We start from the raw sequence: 16,324 nt of genomic DNA on the forward strand, positions 1-16,324 counted from the left end.
GGAGGACGCCGCAGGCACACGGAGGCACTGATGCGACGATAGCGGCAGCGTTGAGGTCACCGTGGAAAGATTTTGGCGAGCGCTGCATGTGGAGCCACAGACATAGCCCGCCACGGCACATGTGGACGCGGCTGGGGCAGCCCTACGCAGCAGCATGGCGCAGTCGGCGAAGTAGCCTTGCGCGTGTGAAGCTCTGGGTCGTGCTAGCAGTCGTTAACGGTCTCTCTCTCTCTCTCTCTCTCTCAAGACAGACAGAGAGACAGACAGACGCTGATCGGTGAGGAGCAGGAGAGGGGGGAGGAAGGGGGGAGGGGACGCTCGGAGAGTGCAAGCCCGTGGTGCCAGGAGCGCACTGGCGGACAACTACGAAAACGCGCAAGAAGCAGGGAGATGTGTAAAAAAAAGGGCGCCGTGTCAGTGGCGCGAAGTGGAGGTGGAGGAGGCATGTGTGTGGCCATCGGCTGCCGTACAGGCGGGAGTTTGGCAGGACGCACACAAGACAGGAAGGGTCGCAGCGACGCACGCATGCACATTGTGGAGGTGTCACGTGTCGGTGTCTCCCCTCTCCCTCCCCTTCATCGAGAGAAAGACCGAGCGCCCTACTCGCTACGCCGTTGTTGTTACTGCTGAAAAGATGGGGAGACCAGAGCATGTAGAAGACGTTAGCGTCTGTGTGTTAGATCGAATAGTACTTAACGGTGCATCGCTTTCGTTGCTGCTTTGGGAGGAAGGGTGGGAAGGAGGAAGGGAGGGAGGGGGTGGTGATGCGCATCGCCCCGCCTCCTCCCTCACTCCCTCCCTCTCCCCCTTCAGCCCTCGCTTAACGGTGGGTTGGTGGTTGCAGAGAGTTTTCCCACTTTAACGTCGATCCGCTGATCGCTGGAATGGACATTCTCGTGGCGCTCACGCATCGTATCACAGACGCAGAGAGAGAGGCAGAGTCGTATGGGTGTGGGGGCACGTCTGGAAAGCACCCGCATGAAGAAAGAGAGATCGCAGGACCGCACCGCTCGCCCTGCAGTCTGCACATCTCTTGTCGCTTCTCTCCCTCTCTCCCCTTCGGCGACAGTGGGGCGTGGCTACGCCTCCTGCAGCGTGTACTTCCACAGCCGCTGCTTCACCTCGTGGACGTGGCTCACTGGCACACGGAACAGCACCACCTCGCCGTTGCTCCCGCCCTCTTCACGAATATCCTCTAAGAGGGCCTTCAACGGCTCATCCAGGTTGGCGTTGAAGACGTGCATCGCAGACGGCACCTTCACGTTCGGCTTCGTGTAGCGGAACGGGTTGCGCACCACGAGTTTCATGGAGGTCAGCGCCACATCAGAGGCACCAGCGTTGACTGCGGCAGACGTCTTGACCTTCCCACCCCTCAGTGCATCCGCAGACGCACCAGCAGCAGCAGCCAAGGCGGGACCCAACGCCTTGAACACGACGTGCGTGGACTTCGCGATGGCGTCCACCACGGCTGCCTCCGACGCATCGTGCAGCAGGATGCAGCGACCAGGCCGACCCACGCGGGCCGTACGTCCGGCGCGGTGCACGAACGTGTCCGAGGCCAGCGCGTCCCGCGGCAGGTTCAGCATGAGAACAGTGTCCACCTCCGTAAAGTCAAGCCCACGCGCCGCGATATCGGTGCACAGCAACACCTGCGCGACACCGCAGTTAAAGTCTTCGATGGCGGCCATACGATCTAGCTCGTCCTTCTGCGACGTGAGGGCACGCGCGATGAGCGACGAGGACGACGAGAGCGAGGACGACGATGCAGCTGCAGCGGCGGCCGCAGCGCTCGTACCGTTGCCTTTCTTGCCGCCTTTCTTCGCGCTGGGCGACGGCGTCGTCGTCTTCGCCTCAGTAGCCCCCGCGTTCGTGGTTGCCGTCGCCGTGTGCAGGCCGGCCTCCAGCGCCGTCAGCTGCTTCAGTGTACCGAAGACGACAACACGGCCATTAAAGGCGGTGTTCTCCGTCAGCAGACGGGTCGCCGTCCGCACGCGGTCCGCCACGCTGCATATCTGATGAAAGCACTCCAGATGCGGGGGCAGCTTCGCCGACCCGACGGCAACGAGTTGGTAGTGGTACTTTTTCACTCCGAGGAAGCCGGCCTTTAGCACCCAGTTAGGGATGGTCGCCCCGCAGAGGACGTAGTGGTGCGCGCGGAAGTCGTTCAGCAGGCCGTCCGCCAACGAGCCGTTTGCCTTGCGGATGAACTTCAGCAGGCTCTTCATGCGCCGACCCATCGCAGAGAAGTGCGGACCGAGGGTGATGTCCACCTCATCCACAACAATCGCACGCACACGGGCGGGGGAGATGATGCCCGCTTCGCGTGTGTCCCCGTGGCCGGCGATCGCCTCGTCCTCATTGCTATCAGACATGGACGCCGCCGCGTCGCCATCATCGTCGTCCTCCTCCTCCGCTGCTGCAGCTACGGCTTGCTGCGGCTTCCTCGCACTGCGGGGACGCTTCTTCCCAGGCAGATGAGCATCCCGCTGCGCCTCCGCCTCCTCCGCGGCAGTCGCGGCGGCGGCGACACGGTGACCGCGAATCGCCTCGTCAATGCTGCGCAGGGTCCCAACAAGGATGTCGACGGCCCTCCCGTCGGACGTTGGATGCAAGTCGTCGAAGCCGGCCACGGCAATGCGCAGGGTGGTTTGCTTACCGTAGATCTTCTCCAGCACACTCATCGTCTGCATAGCGAGGTCATTGCTGAAGACGAACACCAGCAAGAAGGGACCGGCAGCAGCGCCGACGCTTGCAGGTTGCTGGTGCTGCTCCAGAAGAAGATGGCGCTCAATCAACGGCAGGGCGTAGGCAAGGGTCTTGCCGCTGCCGGTGCGACTGTGCAGAATGACGTCGCGACCGTTGAAGATGCCCCGGTAGCACTGCGCCTGGCATGGCAGCAGCGCCTTGAAGTTCATCGTCTTCTGGAGCACCTTGGCCGTCGAGGCCGTCATGAGCGCCGTCTTGACGGAGTTGGCGCGGTGATGGGGGTCGGCCAGCGCCTCCTCAGCTTCCTTTCGCGAGAAGTGCAACTTCTCTACAATCACCTCCTTCTGGAGACGGTCAAACGTGGTGTCCACGCGCTCGTCCGTGTGGAAGACAACGGTGCCCGTCTTCTTGGCCTTCCTCCGGTAACGGTGCGCACCGTCCGCCGTTTCCCAGCCGTACACGCTCATGGGTGACGGTGGTGATGAGAAATGCGGATAGGGATAACGGAGGGGTGGGTGGGTGGGTGGGTGGGTTGCAAGGCCCGTAGTGGTGTAGAGACACTTCGAAAAGGGGTTCGGGTGTGGGAAGATACAGATACAGAGAGAGAGAGAGAGAGAGGGGAGGCCGTAGGAGGAAGTCGCAACATCACCCGTCTTGCACCGCCGGTGAACGCGCAAACAGGCACTGGTCAGTGCCGGGGGTTAGCTGCAAAAGCCACCCAGAGCAAGAGGACAGTCACAGCTGTGGTGGTGCCACAAGGTGCAGCGCTACAAAAACCTGGGTCTGCGCCTCACGCGGTGATATGGAGAGAGAGGCGATGGAGTCCGTGCGCCGTATCTTGTGTATGTGCTCGCGTCGGTAAGGGAGGCTGACGCAAAAGCCCGCGTCTGCCGCGTTGTAGGCCACTCTCCCTTCCTGCGCTGGAAAAAAAAAAAACAACAGAGATGAACGTCTCCGCTTGGCTGCCCGTGAGTAGTGCCGCGCAACGGATATGGAGAGACGACTGGGAACGGAAAGCCAGAGTGCTTCACCCCCCACAACCATCACCAACCCCGCTGCCGCCCATAGTCGCCTCTAGATCAGTGCGCACCCCTTGCTTATGGGGTTGTGCGACGTGCCGGCACGTGATGAGAATCGTTGCTGACGAGAGTACTCACGATATCGCCTCGTCTTCTTCGGAACTCACCTCGGTGAAGCTCACGCAACTCTGCTGGGGCACCCATACCACCGCGTTGTCCTCCTCGACGCACACCGTTGTCACCTGCCTGACTGCGCGTGTCGGCACAGACGCCGTCTCTGCAGCAGAGGCGCTAGGAGCCGCTGTGGCTCTACAAAAAAGGTCATCGAGCGTACGCATCAGCGGCGGGGATGAAGCTCCAGCTGGACCCGCGGACTGCCCCCGGTGAGATGGCGTGTCGCTCCTCTTGCCCTCTGTGGCCTCGCCGAGATGGACGTCGAAGTCGACGCAGTCATCGCTGACGTTTTCGTCCTCGTCACTATCGTCGATCTCCACGACGACCCCTCGTCCCCGCCCATGCGCAACTTCCCCATCCCGTGTGCCGTTCCGGTGTCGCTTTCGCGGTGAACCCCCGCCAGGCACGGCTGTGCGTACAGATCCTGCTGCGCTGGCCGAGAGCGCCGAAAACATGTCCGTCAGGGAACGCTGCGATGACGCCAACGTCCCTCCGTCAGCATGGCCTGTGATGCCGTCGTTGCCCCCTTCCGTCGCCTGCAGTGGACGCAGACGAAGTCCGATGATCGAGAGCTCAATGACATGGAGGGGAGGCATCGTCAACACACCGCTCGAAGGCACGGCAATGCCCGTTGGTGCATCGGGTGCTTCACTCGGAGGATTAGTGGGAATATGCTGCGACGGCAGTGGTGCCGGCGATCCCGGCCTCCGCTCGCCTTCCTTGCCCCTCGTGGTCACCTCTCGCATAAGCTTCACAAACTCACGCAACCCCATACCTGCGATCTCGCTGGCGTCCCGCACGTTCGTCGGAAGGGGCACTTGCGCGCGATAGGATCGAGTGTGCTGCCCACGACGCGCCTGCTCAGGGGTGACGTACGCACGCAACACAAGCACCAAACTTCGGCCCTCTTTGTGGTAGCACGACTCGTACTCGCTCAACCGGTGCCACAGCTCCCCTGCCAGAGGCGCCATCCACAGCTGCGCCGCGGACCACGAGCTGCACGCTGGGTGGAAGATCTTACTCGCCTTCATCCCCCGCGGCAACGCCGGATCAGCGACAGTGTCGCTACCCAAGCCGCGCAAGCGGTAGAAGGCGTACACACCCGTTCTGCTCTGGGCAACCATGCCGTCCTCGCCACCGCCACCATTGTCGACTTTGGTGTCCCCCCTGCAAGCCGCAGAGGCTTCATCGACGTGGCCCTCCCTGTCACCCTCAGCATCCTCGCCGTCGCCCGCATCACACGTCCCGTCAAGCTTGCGCAGCTGCGCAAGCGGCACAAGCCACGCCTCGCGGCACTCCGTCACACCGCCGCACACAGCGCTCACAGCGGCGCCGAGCTTGCCACCAAACCCGCGCAGCCCACTCAGCGGCAGCTCAAACAGCGCACTCGCACTCCGGTCAGGCAGCAGCAGCGTCTGCTGGTTCGGCTTGTGCGTCGCGCTGATGCACTTCGCAAGCACGCGGTTGTGCGCAATCCCAGCAGAGCAGTCGTAGTGCAGCTCCGCGTAGATGCGCTGCCGCAGCCGGTGCACAACGCGCGATGCAGCGCACAGCAGCAGGCACCGCTCCGCGTACGCAGCGTCGTCCGCGCCAACGCAGAAGGCGCGGCTTCCCTCCAGCTCAGCCCCGCACTCGCCACGCACCAGGGCCCGCATCGGCTCGTCGAACACAGCAGCCAGCGACGTCCCGCGGGCGCTGAGCCACGCCTCCATCTCCGCGCGCCGGTCCTCAATCAGCCGCGTCGACGGCTCCATCACGTCCTCCAGCGGGTCCAGCGAGGCACCCGCGGCGGCAGCGCGCACCTCCGCCAGTTCCCGTCGCGCCGCCTCCGTCACGTCAACGTACGCCTCGTCAATGCCGGCCTTCCCGACAACCACCCCGGGCTCCGCACGGAGAATGGCAAAGATCTGTCGGCTCGCGTGCCGGTACGGCTCCAAGGACACCTTGTGTGTGTTGATGTGCGGAGCCTCGGGGTAGCAGTACTCGGACTCGCCCATGGCGTATGTGGCGATGTGCGACATCCGAACATCCGGCAGCTCGCGCCTTACCTCGTCCGGCGAGAGGCAAAACCGCCTCACCCCACGCGCACGGGCCGGGTAGTTCACCGCGATGAAGCTGCCCCATTGCACGAGCGCAAACGGCGTCACGCGGCAGTCCACGCCGAGGCGCACCGCCTCCACCTGAGCGTAGAAGCAGTCCATGTCCATGTGCGCGATGCACCGCATCGCGTCAGCGCTGCACAGGCAAGAAACTCGCGGCGAAGACCTGCAGCGGGCATCTTCCCCGGTGTCACTGGGGCCTGCACCGCACCGGGACAACATCCGCACCCGACAATGGCCATACACGCTGCGTGAGGCGCTTATCCAACAGTGACAATCGAGGCGCAGCGAGAAAGTGAGAGCAGGACGGGGGGCAGTGGACTCGTACAGGGATGGGGACGTGGCGGGGTCTTCAATGGGAGACTCACCAACACATGGGTGTGCATTCTTGCACAATCCTGCCGCGGCGACACTCCGGCACCTGTCCGCGCGCCCCAACTCATCCGATCTGAGCAGGGTGGCGGAGAGGGGTAGTGGCGGAATACGCACACGTGTGCATGAAAGTGCGCACTCACAGCGTTCCGCAGTCGCTCCGCTCACGTCTCTAACAGAGAGCATTGCCACTCTCTCCCTCTCTGCGCTGCTCTCGCCGCCAGTTTCACACTTTTTAGTCGTGGATGTGCACCGCCCAAAGTGCATGGAAAGAACAGCAGCACGGGAGCAGTGGTGAACCATTCCACATACACACACACACACACATATACATACACACGTACACACACAGGGGGGAAAGAGATGCACATTCCTCATGCCCACCCCGTGATGCGCTCCGCGTACTGCTTCTCTCCTCTATACCTTCTCCCACTCACGCACGCCTCGTCGATTCGACCGATAAGCAAGCGTGCAGGCATGCTGGAGGACTTGCACATGTCGTGACAGCGTGACAGAGCCAAAATAAGCTGCAGAGGGTGCTGAGCTAGTACGTGTGTCCGGCTCAGTCGATGATCGTTACACCATCGTCGCCCTCCACACCGCCGTTGTCTTCGACCACTTCGACAGTGTTGGCAGGCGCAGGCGATGATGGAGGTGCTGTTAAAAATGGCAGTGCCAGTGCTGATCGCGGCGGCTGTGGTACAATGTGGTGGTGGCCTCCAAGATGGCGTTGGTGCTCTTCATGATACTCGGTAGCATCGCGACTCTCCCCTTGGCTCTCCTCAGTCGCTGCCTTGCCAGCTGGGAGCGGGGAGCAGAGGTGCGGCGTTTGTGGTGGTGATGCTGCGCCTGCTGCCTCGCATGGCGAGCTCTTGCACACATCCAGCGCCCGCACCTTAGCCACGCAGCGCGTCTCTGGCACGACATCACGCTCAGGCAGCGGAGGAGTTCGGTCGATCAGCACTACGGTGCTCATGTCGCCACTGTTGGAGCTCATACTATGTGAGGAGAGAGAGAGGATAACGGCATCGTCCTCGATGTGCACGGATCCGTTGCTGTCGGAGTCGTCCAGCCCGCTCCCATCACTGCTGAGCACCTCCGCCACGTTACCGCCGCTCCGCTGATGCATTGCACCAGCAGCCCCGCCGTCAGCAGCTGAAGCGGCTAAGAAGGAAGCCAGGAGCGTCTGCTGGCGCAGATGCCCTCGCGCGGCTAGCCGCTGACCAGCACTAGTACGGTTGCCAGGAGTGGCAGCGAGAGGTGCCACAGAGCCAGTTGCCCCGGTGCCGTCCGAGACGAAGCCGCCGATCGTCAAGGTTACGGAGTCCGCTGCGGCGCCCGGCTTGTTGCGGAACACCGCCTGCACCTCCCGCATGGCCACCGCGGCCAGTATGTCCGGCTGCATGGCCTCCGGTAGCGCGACGGTATGGCTTGACAGACCGCCCGTACTCCGGAACCCGTCATTGCCGAGCTTGATGTTGAAGCTGCGCCCTCGTATCTGGTATAGAGCGGTGAACTCCTCGTAGCGGGAGCACAGCTCGCTAGTCAAGACGATGATCCAGCGCCGCACCATCTCCACGGAGGTGGTGATGCGCCCGAAGTTCTTGGACGCGATGATGGTCTTGGACAAAGGGCGGTTCAAGATTGTGTCTTCGGCCAGGCCGCGCAAGCGGTAGAAGACGTACAGCGATGTGGTGTGTGCGACCAAGCCTTGAAGGTCCCTCTCCAGAGATGCCGAGGCGGCGCGCCCCCGTTTCCTGGCTATTGGTCGACGTTTTCGCCCCTCCCTGTCACCCTCAGCATCCTCGCCGTCGCCCACATCACACGTCCCGTCAAGCTTGCGCAGCTGCGCAAGCGGCACAAGCCACGCCTCGCGGCACTCCGTCACACCGCCGCACACAGCGCTCACAGCGGCGCCGAGCTTGCCACCAAACCCGCGCAGCCCACTCAGCGGCAGCTCAAACAGCGCACTCGCACTCCGGTCAGGCAGCAGCAGCGTCTGCTGGTTCGGCTTGTGCGTCGCGCTGATGCACTTCGCAAGCACGCGGTTGTGCGCAATCCCAGCAGAGCAGTCGTAGTGCAGCTCCGCGTAGATGCGCTGCCGCAGCCGGTGCACAACGCGCGATGCAGCGCACAGCAGCAGGCACCGCTCCGCGTACGCAGCGTCGTCCGCGCCAACGCAGAAGGCGCGGCTTCCCTCCAGCTCAGCCCCGCACTCGCCACGCACCAGGGCCCGCATCGGCTCGTCGAACACAGCAGCCAGCGACGTCCCGCGGGCGCTGAGCCACGCCTCCATCTCCGCGCGCCGGTCCTCAATCAGCCGCGTCGACGGCTCCATCACGTCCTCCAGCGGGTCCAGCGAGGCACCCGCGGCGGCAGCGCGCACCTCCGCCAGTTCCCGTCGCGCCGCCTCCGTCACGTCAACGTACGCCTCATCCACGCTGCCTTTCTCAACTTGTACTCCGGGAGTTGCAGCGAGGATCGAGAAGATCTGTCGGCTCGCGTGCCGGTACGGCTCTAGAGATAGCTTGTAGGAGTCCTGCACGGGATGCGGGTGGTACTGGCTCACAGCCTCGCCCATGCGATAGCTGGGTGAAAGCGCAACAATGAGTCCAGGGCACAGTGCCTGTGCCTCCGACACGTTGCTGAACCGCCTCACCCCACGCGCACGGGCCGGGTAGTTCACCGCGATGAGGCTGCCCCACTGAGAAAGCACGAGAGGCGTCACGCGGCAGTCCACGCCGAGGCGCACCGCCTCCACCTGAGCGTAGAAGCAGTCCATGTCCATGTGCGCGATGCACCGCATCGGATCCGCACCGGGCAAAGAAGTAGGGAGAAGTGCCATGGCGCAGCGGCGCGTCGAAGGATGGAAACTAGAGTGTGCACGCGTGCATGCGCCTGTGTTTTGTGGGCGACACAACAGCACCCCCACCTGCGTGTCCACCTGTACTCTCAGTGAGGAGAGCAGAAAGAGGTGGAGGCGATGTTGGACGCCGCCACTCCGTGCACCCGGAGAGCAGTGCTGCGCCCAACAGAGAGAGAAGAGGATGGAAAGAGCAATGGGCAGATGACAAGTGTGGGAGAGTACCCTTCACCTCACACAAGGAGAAAGGAAGAGATGGTGGCATCAACGGAGAAGATGTCAAGAGCGTGAGAAGAACGATGTGGGCGCGTGGAGGGTCACCGCGCATCTCCCAGCGGACACTCGCTCACACTAAGAGAAGGTAGTTGAGAGGTAGGGGCTGCCTCGGCAACCCCGCAACGGGAACGAAAAGAACGCGAGACGCACGTGAGACCGCACACGTCGTTTTCGCCATCTGCATGGAAGTGCGTGCGTGTGCGTGTGTGTGTGTGTGTGTGTGCATGTGTGTATGGCGCACACACAGACACACGCACACAACGGCGTGCCTGCGCACGCGCTGCAGCCCAGAAGACAGCACGAACGAAAAAGTAAGGAAGACATCCAGCGAAGAAACACAGGGAGTCGAGCTGCAAAACCGAAGCCTGCCAAGGGAAGGGGGACGGAGGAGGGAGAGGACAGAGACGGCGCCACGTGGAGGGGTGCGAGAAAAAAGGAGCAGCCCGTGCACCACGTTTTTTTTGGCCTGTGTACTTCCTTTCTCAACTTTCTTTGTGGGCAGAAGCCACAATGGTGGTGGTGGTGGTGATCGGCACACAAAGTAAGACGGAAGCTCCGCTGCAGACGCAGTCATCATCCACCTGGAGCCTGCGAGCGTTCCTTCTTCGCCAGAGATCAGCTGAGAGACGCTGCGACGCACCTATGAGGATTGAAAACGGAGAAGAACGGCTAATGCACAGATAAAGCGAGAGCGAGAGAGACGTGAATCACCGCTGAGTTCACGAAAGGCTTCGCACACAGACAGATGTGTATAAGGAGAGACCAAGTACACACGGACAAACACGTGAAAGCACGCATCTATGCGTCACCACCGTCACCACCACGCCCCCCTCCCCTCTCTCCCTTTCACATTACATTCCCCTGTATCCGCCACCCATGGTGTCTGTGCATGCGTGCTGGATGAAGCATGCCAAGACGCGTACGCGTGAGCTGAGCGGGGGAAGACGGGAAGGGAGAGGCGCTTTCGTCGGCTGCCCACGGACCCGTTCTCCGCCGCACAACACGAGGTCGAACGTCTCTCCTACGCCCCGCCAGTGTCGCAGGCCCAACCTCGCGTGGCCCGATGGCAGCCGTAGACACACACACGCGCCACAGCAATGCGCCGACCCAGCCATCGGACAGCACGGCCCCTGCCCCCACCCACGCCCACAACCCGTGCCTCGCGGGTCGCCGCGCAGCCGCGCCCACCATGCCGGCCGCCACCGGGTGCATCCCCCTCGCGGTGGCGCCCAGGAGCCCCCCACACCAGTGGGCGGTGCGAGGGCCCGGGGATGGGTGGGAGACGCTCGGGTCACGATGACGCTCTACCCATTGCGTGGATGGCGAAGATCTGCCTCACTGTCGCGGGTCACTCCGACGCAACGTCGTCCAGGACCCCACCGCCGGCACCAGCAGAAGCGGCTGGGCACTTGGCAGGGGATAGGAGAGGGGGCTGCCCGGCTCTCCCACACAGAGAGAGTGGGTGGTGAAGTGTCACACCCCCTTCACCCGCCATCACGGTGAAAGGCGGATGGCGAACAACCAACAAAAAAAATGACAGAAAGAGAGGAGGAAACAGTAGTGGGAGTGCACCACACACACGCACACGCGGATGAGAGATGCCGCCAAAGAGGGAGCGCGCACAGACACACATACGCACAAGACCGTCCTCTTCGATGCTGCACCCACTTATGTGATCACCGTCGGTGTCTTGCGGCCAGTCAGAGATTCCATCTTGGACACCTGCAGTGCAACTCCAATGAGAGCCTTCAGCGCGGTGCTCGCAGTTGGCAGCGTCTTCTCCGCCAAGTGCGACTTCACCGTGGCTGAGTCCATATACTGCTCCAGGTAGAGCCGGATGGTGGCGCCAGAGGAGCCGGTGCCGCTCAGCCGCAGCACGAAGCGCGACCCGTCCTCGAAGAGCACACGCACGCCCTGCTTCGTCGAGACGGAGCCATCGATAGGATCAGTGTAGCTGAAGTTGTCGATCGTCTTGCACGCGACTCCGTTGAGATTCGGCACGTCGTCCACCACTGTATTCTCGACCGTGTCCATGACGGCCTTCGCGGCCTCGGCGGAAACGTCCTCGTAGTCGTATCGGCTGTAGTAATTGCGGCCATACGTCGCCCAGTGCTCCTCCACAATCTGCTGGACGCCGACCAGCGGGGTGCCAGGAGCGTTGCGCTTCGCGATCACCGACAGCCAGAAGAGCGACGCCCAGATACCGTCCTTCTCACGGATGTGATTGCTGCCCGTGCCGAAGCTCTCCTCGCCGCAGAGCAGAGGGTTGAAGTCCTTGCCCCCGTAGAGGTCCTTGCTGTCCATGAGGTTGCCAAAGAACTTCCACCCCGTAGGGACCTCGAAGAGCGCGAAGTCGTGTGCCGCAGCGACGCGGTCGACCGCACCGCTCGTCGGCATCGACCGCGCCACGGCCTTGAGCCCGGAGCTACTGCTTTGGGTGAAGAAGGGCACGCAGTCGGCGTTGGCAGCCAGCACGGCAAGTGAGTCGGACGGGTTCACGAAGAAGCGGCAGCCGAGGATCATGTTGCGGTCCGCATCCCCATCAAACGCGACACCGAAGCTGGGCACTGTGCTGATGTGCTTCATCGCGGGGTTCGCGTTGCCGTCCGGCAGCAGCCCCATCACATGCACCAAGTCGGCCGCGTACGTGAGATTCGGATCGGGGTGGCAGCCGCCAAAGTCGGGCAGGACGTTCGTGCGGAATAGGGAGGTCTTGGGCACACCAAGGCCCTCGTGAAAGATGCGGTCAACGTATGGGCCGCTGACGCCGTGAAGGCTGTCCACGTGGACCTTGAAGTCGAGGCGCTGCACGAGTGCCCTGATGGCCTCGAAGTCGAACACCTCCTGCATGTACGCAGCGTAGTCAGCCAAGCTGTCAACCACCTCCACCTGGAAGTTGTAGTCGTCAAAGGTGTAGGTACCAAGGGTGTGGATGTCCACCTCCGGCAGCGTCGGGGCCATCTTGATGTGCGTAATCTTGACCGTCTCCTCGTAGATCTGGGACGTCAGCTTCTCTGGGGCCGGGCCGCCGTTCTCAGAGTTGTACTTGATGCCAAAGTCGGCGTCCGGGCCACCGGGATTGTGGCTGGCCGTCAAGATAAAAGCACCGGTCGCCTTGCGCCCGTCCGCGTCACGGCGACGACGCACCATTGTTGAAACGGCCGGCGTCGAGAGAAGCCCGTGCTGACCCACCCACACACACCGCACCCCATTCGCGGCGGAGACCTTCAGGATCACCTGCACCGCCTCGGAAGTGTAGTAGCGTCCATCGCCTCCCACGACGAGCACATCTGGCACGGCGCCTTGGCGATGCAGAGCGTTGAAGGTGCTCTGCACAAAGTTCGCTGTGTAGTTCGGCTGCTGAAACACTGTGACCTTCTTGCGCAGCCCCGATGTGCCCGGCTTCTGGTCCTTGTACGCTGTCGTTGTCACCTCCATCTGTGCTTGACGAAGGTGCAGGTAGTGTAGGGAGAACGCGGTGGGAGAGGGCTGGGCAAAGCGAAAGACTGGCAAGGAGGCCTGACGCGGGAGGAGATGGCGGCGGTATCGAAACGTGATGTTGTAGGGCGTCGGAGGAGGAGGAAGCACGGGAGGGGAGCTGAAGACTCTTGCCCGTCGCCGTGGTAATGCCTGCGTGGGGCGCTGATGATGGGCAGTAGCGGTGGCGAAGCGGGGGGGGGGGCAATTCGTGAACGGATGCGAGACGGGGCGCTTATACGACAGCGAACGAGGTGATTCGTATCACGTGGGCTTCTTGAACGTTGGACTTCTTCAAGCAAACACCAAAGGAGGTAAAACGTATGCGTGTGCGTGTGTGCGTTGGCCAGTGGAGAGAGGGGCATCACGAAGAGGAGAGGAGCGCGTAGGCAGATGAGCGTCAAGGCAAGAAGAACACATGACGCACGCAGCACCCTTGTCGTCACTGCAGATGTACAGACTCTGCCAGCAGATGTCGGATGCGCCACCCACGTGAGTGTGTGCGCCAGTGTCGGCGCCTGCGCACGGATGGCATGCTGCTGCTATTAACGCCGGCGTTGGCTTTCTACCCAGTCCACATGCAATGCCCTTCACCACCACACCTCACGCAGGCGGACGGCGGTGTTGCGGAGAGATGATCGTCTTGAGCGAGCCAGCGACATGCATGGCCAACTTCATCACTGTGACATCAGCGCACCGTCATGTACAGAAACGCACAACAGATGAGAACGGTGCCTACGCCCACGACAAGCAGCAAAGGTGGGATGACATGGGGAGGCATGAGGGGCCTGCGGGGTTTGGTAGAGCAGCAGTGCCGGGCCGTCTTCCTCCCACGCACTCCTTTCCCGGTCCCATAGCCTTCCGGCGGGCCCTTTGGTCCCTATCCGGAGCCGTGCGGGCGCTGGCGGCAGACTACGTAAAATGTGGAGCGGTCGCATACCGCCGCCTCCGCAACCCCCACCGCAAGTGCGTCACTCAACCCCGAAGCCCTCCTTGGCACGCCGCCGCACCCCATCGTTTACGGCAGCAGGGTAGCTCTTCAGAATCTGACGTAGCTCCTGTGGAGGCAAGTCCTGGCGGCGCATCAGTGTGCTGAGAAGCTGCGGGTTGCACCGAGTGCCACGGCGTACGCACGCCCGAAAAACAGCGACAGCCTCTGACCAGTCCGCAGCCGCGTCGATCACCAGACACGCAGGATAGGTGCCCAGCGGCGGTGCGGGGCGTGGAGGGGACGCGCTGTCGTAGCGGACACCGTCCCGCGGCACCAGGAGCTCGAGCACTGTGCGCGCATAAAACATAGCGCTGTCCTTGGAAGGGCTTCCAGGGAGGGGGTCAGACCCTATCTGCAAGCAGCTCGAGGGAGGGTGCGAGACTGACGGCACGGGAGGCAGTGCGGGCCGCGCAGTCACGAGGCTGCGTGTGGCATACTTTTGAAACTCTGGTAGCGGAAAGCGGTAGTACAAGGCCAGAGCTGCCTCCCACCGGCCGTTTGCCGCCCACTCCTTCCCCGCCTCACTCAGCTGCACCTCATCCAGGCGCACACCGCCAGCGAGGGCGCCGGCGATTTGGCGAAGCAAGGAGGCAGTGGAGTGGCGGGAAGAGACTAAGCGGCACCACGGCCGCGACACCTGCGGTACCACACGGTGCAGATACGACGCCGGCACGGCAGTGCGCTGGACACAGTCGAAGGAAGCCGCTGCGTCGCCTCCGCGATGTAAGTCGCCGGTGTTATTGCCGCTTCTCTGCGGCACAGCACTGGAGGTGTCACGATGAAGCTGCGAAAGTCGCTCCAGGGCAGCCCTCCAGCTGCCGCGGCTGATCACCCACGTGGTCAGTTGACGGTGTAGCCGCGCATCGCGCACCTCAGCGCGATTTAGCGTATCCACTGTGGCCTCCCACGAGTGTGGGGTGCAAAGGCCAGCCGCACGGCCGTAAAGCAACGCGATATCTGGAGTCAACCGACGCGACTGTGACAGTGTCAGAACATGGCGGCACAGTACATGGGGTGCTGTGACAGACGCAGCGGAGGGTAGTCTCGTCACCGCGCGCAACGCCGCGCACACGCTCAGCGCGGATGGAGCTACATCCTCTGCCGCCTGCCGCGTTAGCATGTCCTCCTCTTCCCTCGTGCGCTGCAGGAGCCGCTGGCGCTTGTGGTCACGCAGCCAAGAGAGCTCACGCCGATCGCGTGCGGAGTAGCGCCGCGCAGGAGACGGCTCCATCCTTTCTAGCTGCTCCGCCAACGACGTCCCCTGAGCCGAGGCGGGCAGCGGCCCCCCGGCACTGCCGATGACAGAGGACAGAGCGGCACGGCTTCCCCAGTGGCAGAAAGGCCCGACGTCGTGTAAGATGCGGTGCCGGAGCGTGCGCAGCTCCTGCACCCGTTCCACACATGCTTGAGGGAGAGGCGACGGCAGGCAGGCAAGCAATCGCGCCGCTGTCTCCCACCCACACCACTGCGTCGCACTTAGAAACACCTGTTGCTGGATGGGAGTGCTGGGCGTCGCCAGTCCCAAGGCCTCACACGGTCCAATCGATGCCAACTGCCTAGACGAGCCTGACGCTGGGTGGCTCTTGCTCTGGGAAAGCTGCTGCAGTGACAGCAGCAAAGCCTCCATCGAACTCTCGAAAACATCAATAGGCAGTTGCGCATGGCGGGCGATGGTGTCCACTGTCTTGCACACCTCCTGCGGGTGTCGGAGCGCGTCTGATGGGCGGAGTAAACAAAGCGCTGCTGCCCACGAGTGCGGCGCCGCAGCCTGGGCGAGCGCAACGCATGCAACACGCATGGACGGTTCAGCAGGCAGGTGTTGTTCCTGCAGGGCCATCAGCCCACGCACCCACCGCCCGGCATGGGCACACTCAAGCACAAAGGAGGAGATAGCGGACATGCTGGATGACAGCAACAACTGGCCAGCTCCACCCACGCACAGCGTGAGATAAACCTTGCCTACGCTCCCTCTCTGCTGCGGTTGCCTTCCTGTGAGAAAGACGGAGGGAGGGAGGGAAGAAGAGAAGCGTGGCTGCTGCTGCTGCTCGCCCACTCTCTGTCTCTGAACTGCAAGGCAAGGGAAAATAAAGTGCGCCAGCGATGCGATTGCATAAACGCACGTGTGCGCGCACGCGTCGAACGAGGAGGAGGAGAGGAGAACAGCTCAAGACGCACATACTCGAGAGAGACCGAAAGCACATGGAAAGGGTACGAGCGCCTCCCCCGCCTCAGCCCCTTTTCTCTCTGTGGAAGGAACGACTTCATATGCGCCCCATACGCAGTAGATGTTGGCCAGGGAAGAGCGGAAGGCCATCCCATGCAATTGCGAGCGTGTGTGCTTCTGTGT

The 16,324-nt window shown here is 62.7% G+C and overlaps 5 protein-coding genes across 5 annotated transcripts; all 5 read right to left on the reverse strand.

Moving 5' to 3' along the window:
* Window positions 1–1,079: 1,079 nt before the first annotated feature.
* Window positions 1,080–3,173, reverse strand: LMJF_21_0610 (putative RNA helicase; the record flags this gene model as incomplete). Its single annotated transcript, XM_001682942.1, has 1 exon — window positions 1,080–3,173. The coding sequence occupies one exon, from the start codon at window positions 3,171–3,173 to the stop codon at window positions 1,080–1,082; it is 2,094 nt and encodes a 697-aa protein (XP_001682994.1).
* A 686-nt stretch (window positions 3,174–3,859) lies between these two features.
* Window positions 3,860–6,220, reverse strand: LMJF_21_0620 (putative DNA polymerase eta; the record flags this gene model as incomplete). Its single annotated transcript, XM_001682943.1, has 1 exon — window positions 3,860–6,220. One exon carries the CDS (start codon window positions 6,218–6,220, stop codon window positions 3,860–3,862), a length of 2,361 nt encoding a protein of 786 aa, XP_001682995.1.
* Window positions 6,221–6,932: 712 nt separating this feature from the next.
* LMJF_21_0630 (putative DNA polymerase eta) lies at window positions 6,933–9,215 on the reverse strand (the record flags this gene model as incomplete). The annotated part of the gene is made up of 1 exon (XM_001682944.1): window positions 6,933–9,215. One exon carries the CDS (start codon window positions 9,213–9,215, stop codon window positions 6,933–6,935), a length of 2,283 nt encoding a protein of 760 aa, XP_001682996.1.
* Window positions 9,216–11,177: 1,962 nt separating this feature from the next.
* LMJF_21_0640 (putative phosphoglucomutase) lies at window positions 11,178–12,947 on the reverse strand (the record flags this gene model as incomplete). Its single annotated transcript, XM_001682945.1, has 1 exon — window positions 11,178–12,947. The coding sequence occupies one exon, from the start codon at window positions 12,945–12,947 to the stop codon at window positions 11,178–11,180; it is 1,770 nt and encodes a 589-aa protein (XP_001682997.1).
* A 1,010-nt stretch (window positions 12,948–13,957) lies between these two features.
* Window positions 13,958–15,877, reverse strand: LMJF_21_0650 (conserved hypothetical protein; the record flags this gene model as incomplete). The annotated part of the gene is made up of 1 exon (XM_001682946.1): window positions 13,958–15,877. One exon carries the CDS (start codon window positions 15,875–15,877, stop codon window positions 13,958–13,960), a length of 1,920 nt encoding a protein of 639 aa, XP_001682998.1.
* Window positions 15,878–16,324: the final 447 nt, after the last annotated feature.

Source organism: Leishmania major, chromosome 21 (assembly GCF_000002725.2).
Source record: "Leishmania major strain Friedlin complete genome, chromosome 21".
Classification (NCBI taxonomy): Eukaryota; Euglenozoa; class Kinetoplastea; order Trypanosomatida; family Trypanosomatidae; genus Leishmania; species Leishmania major.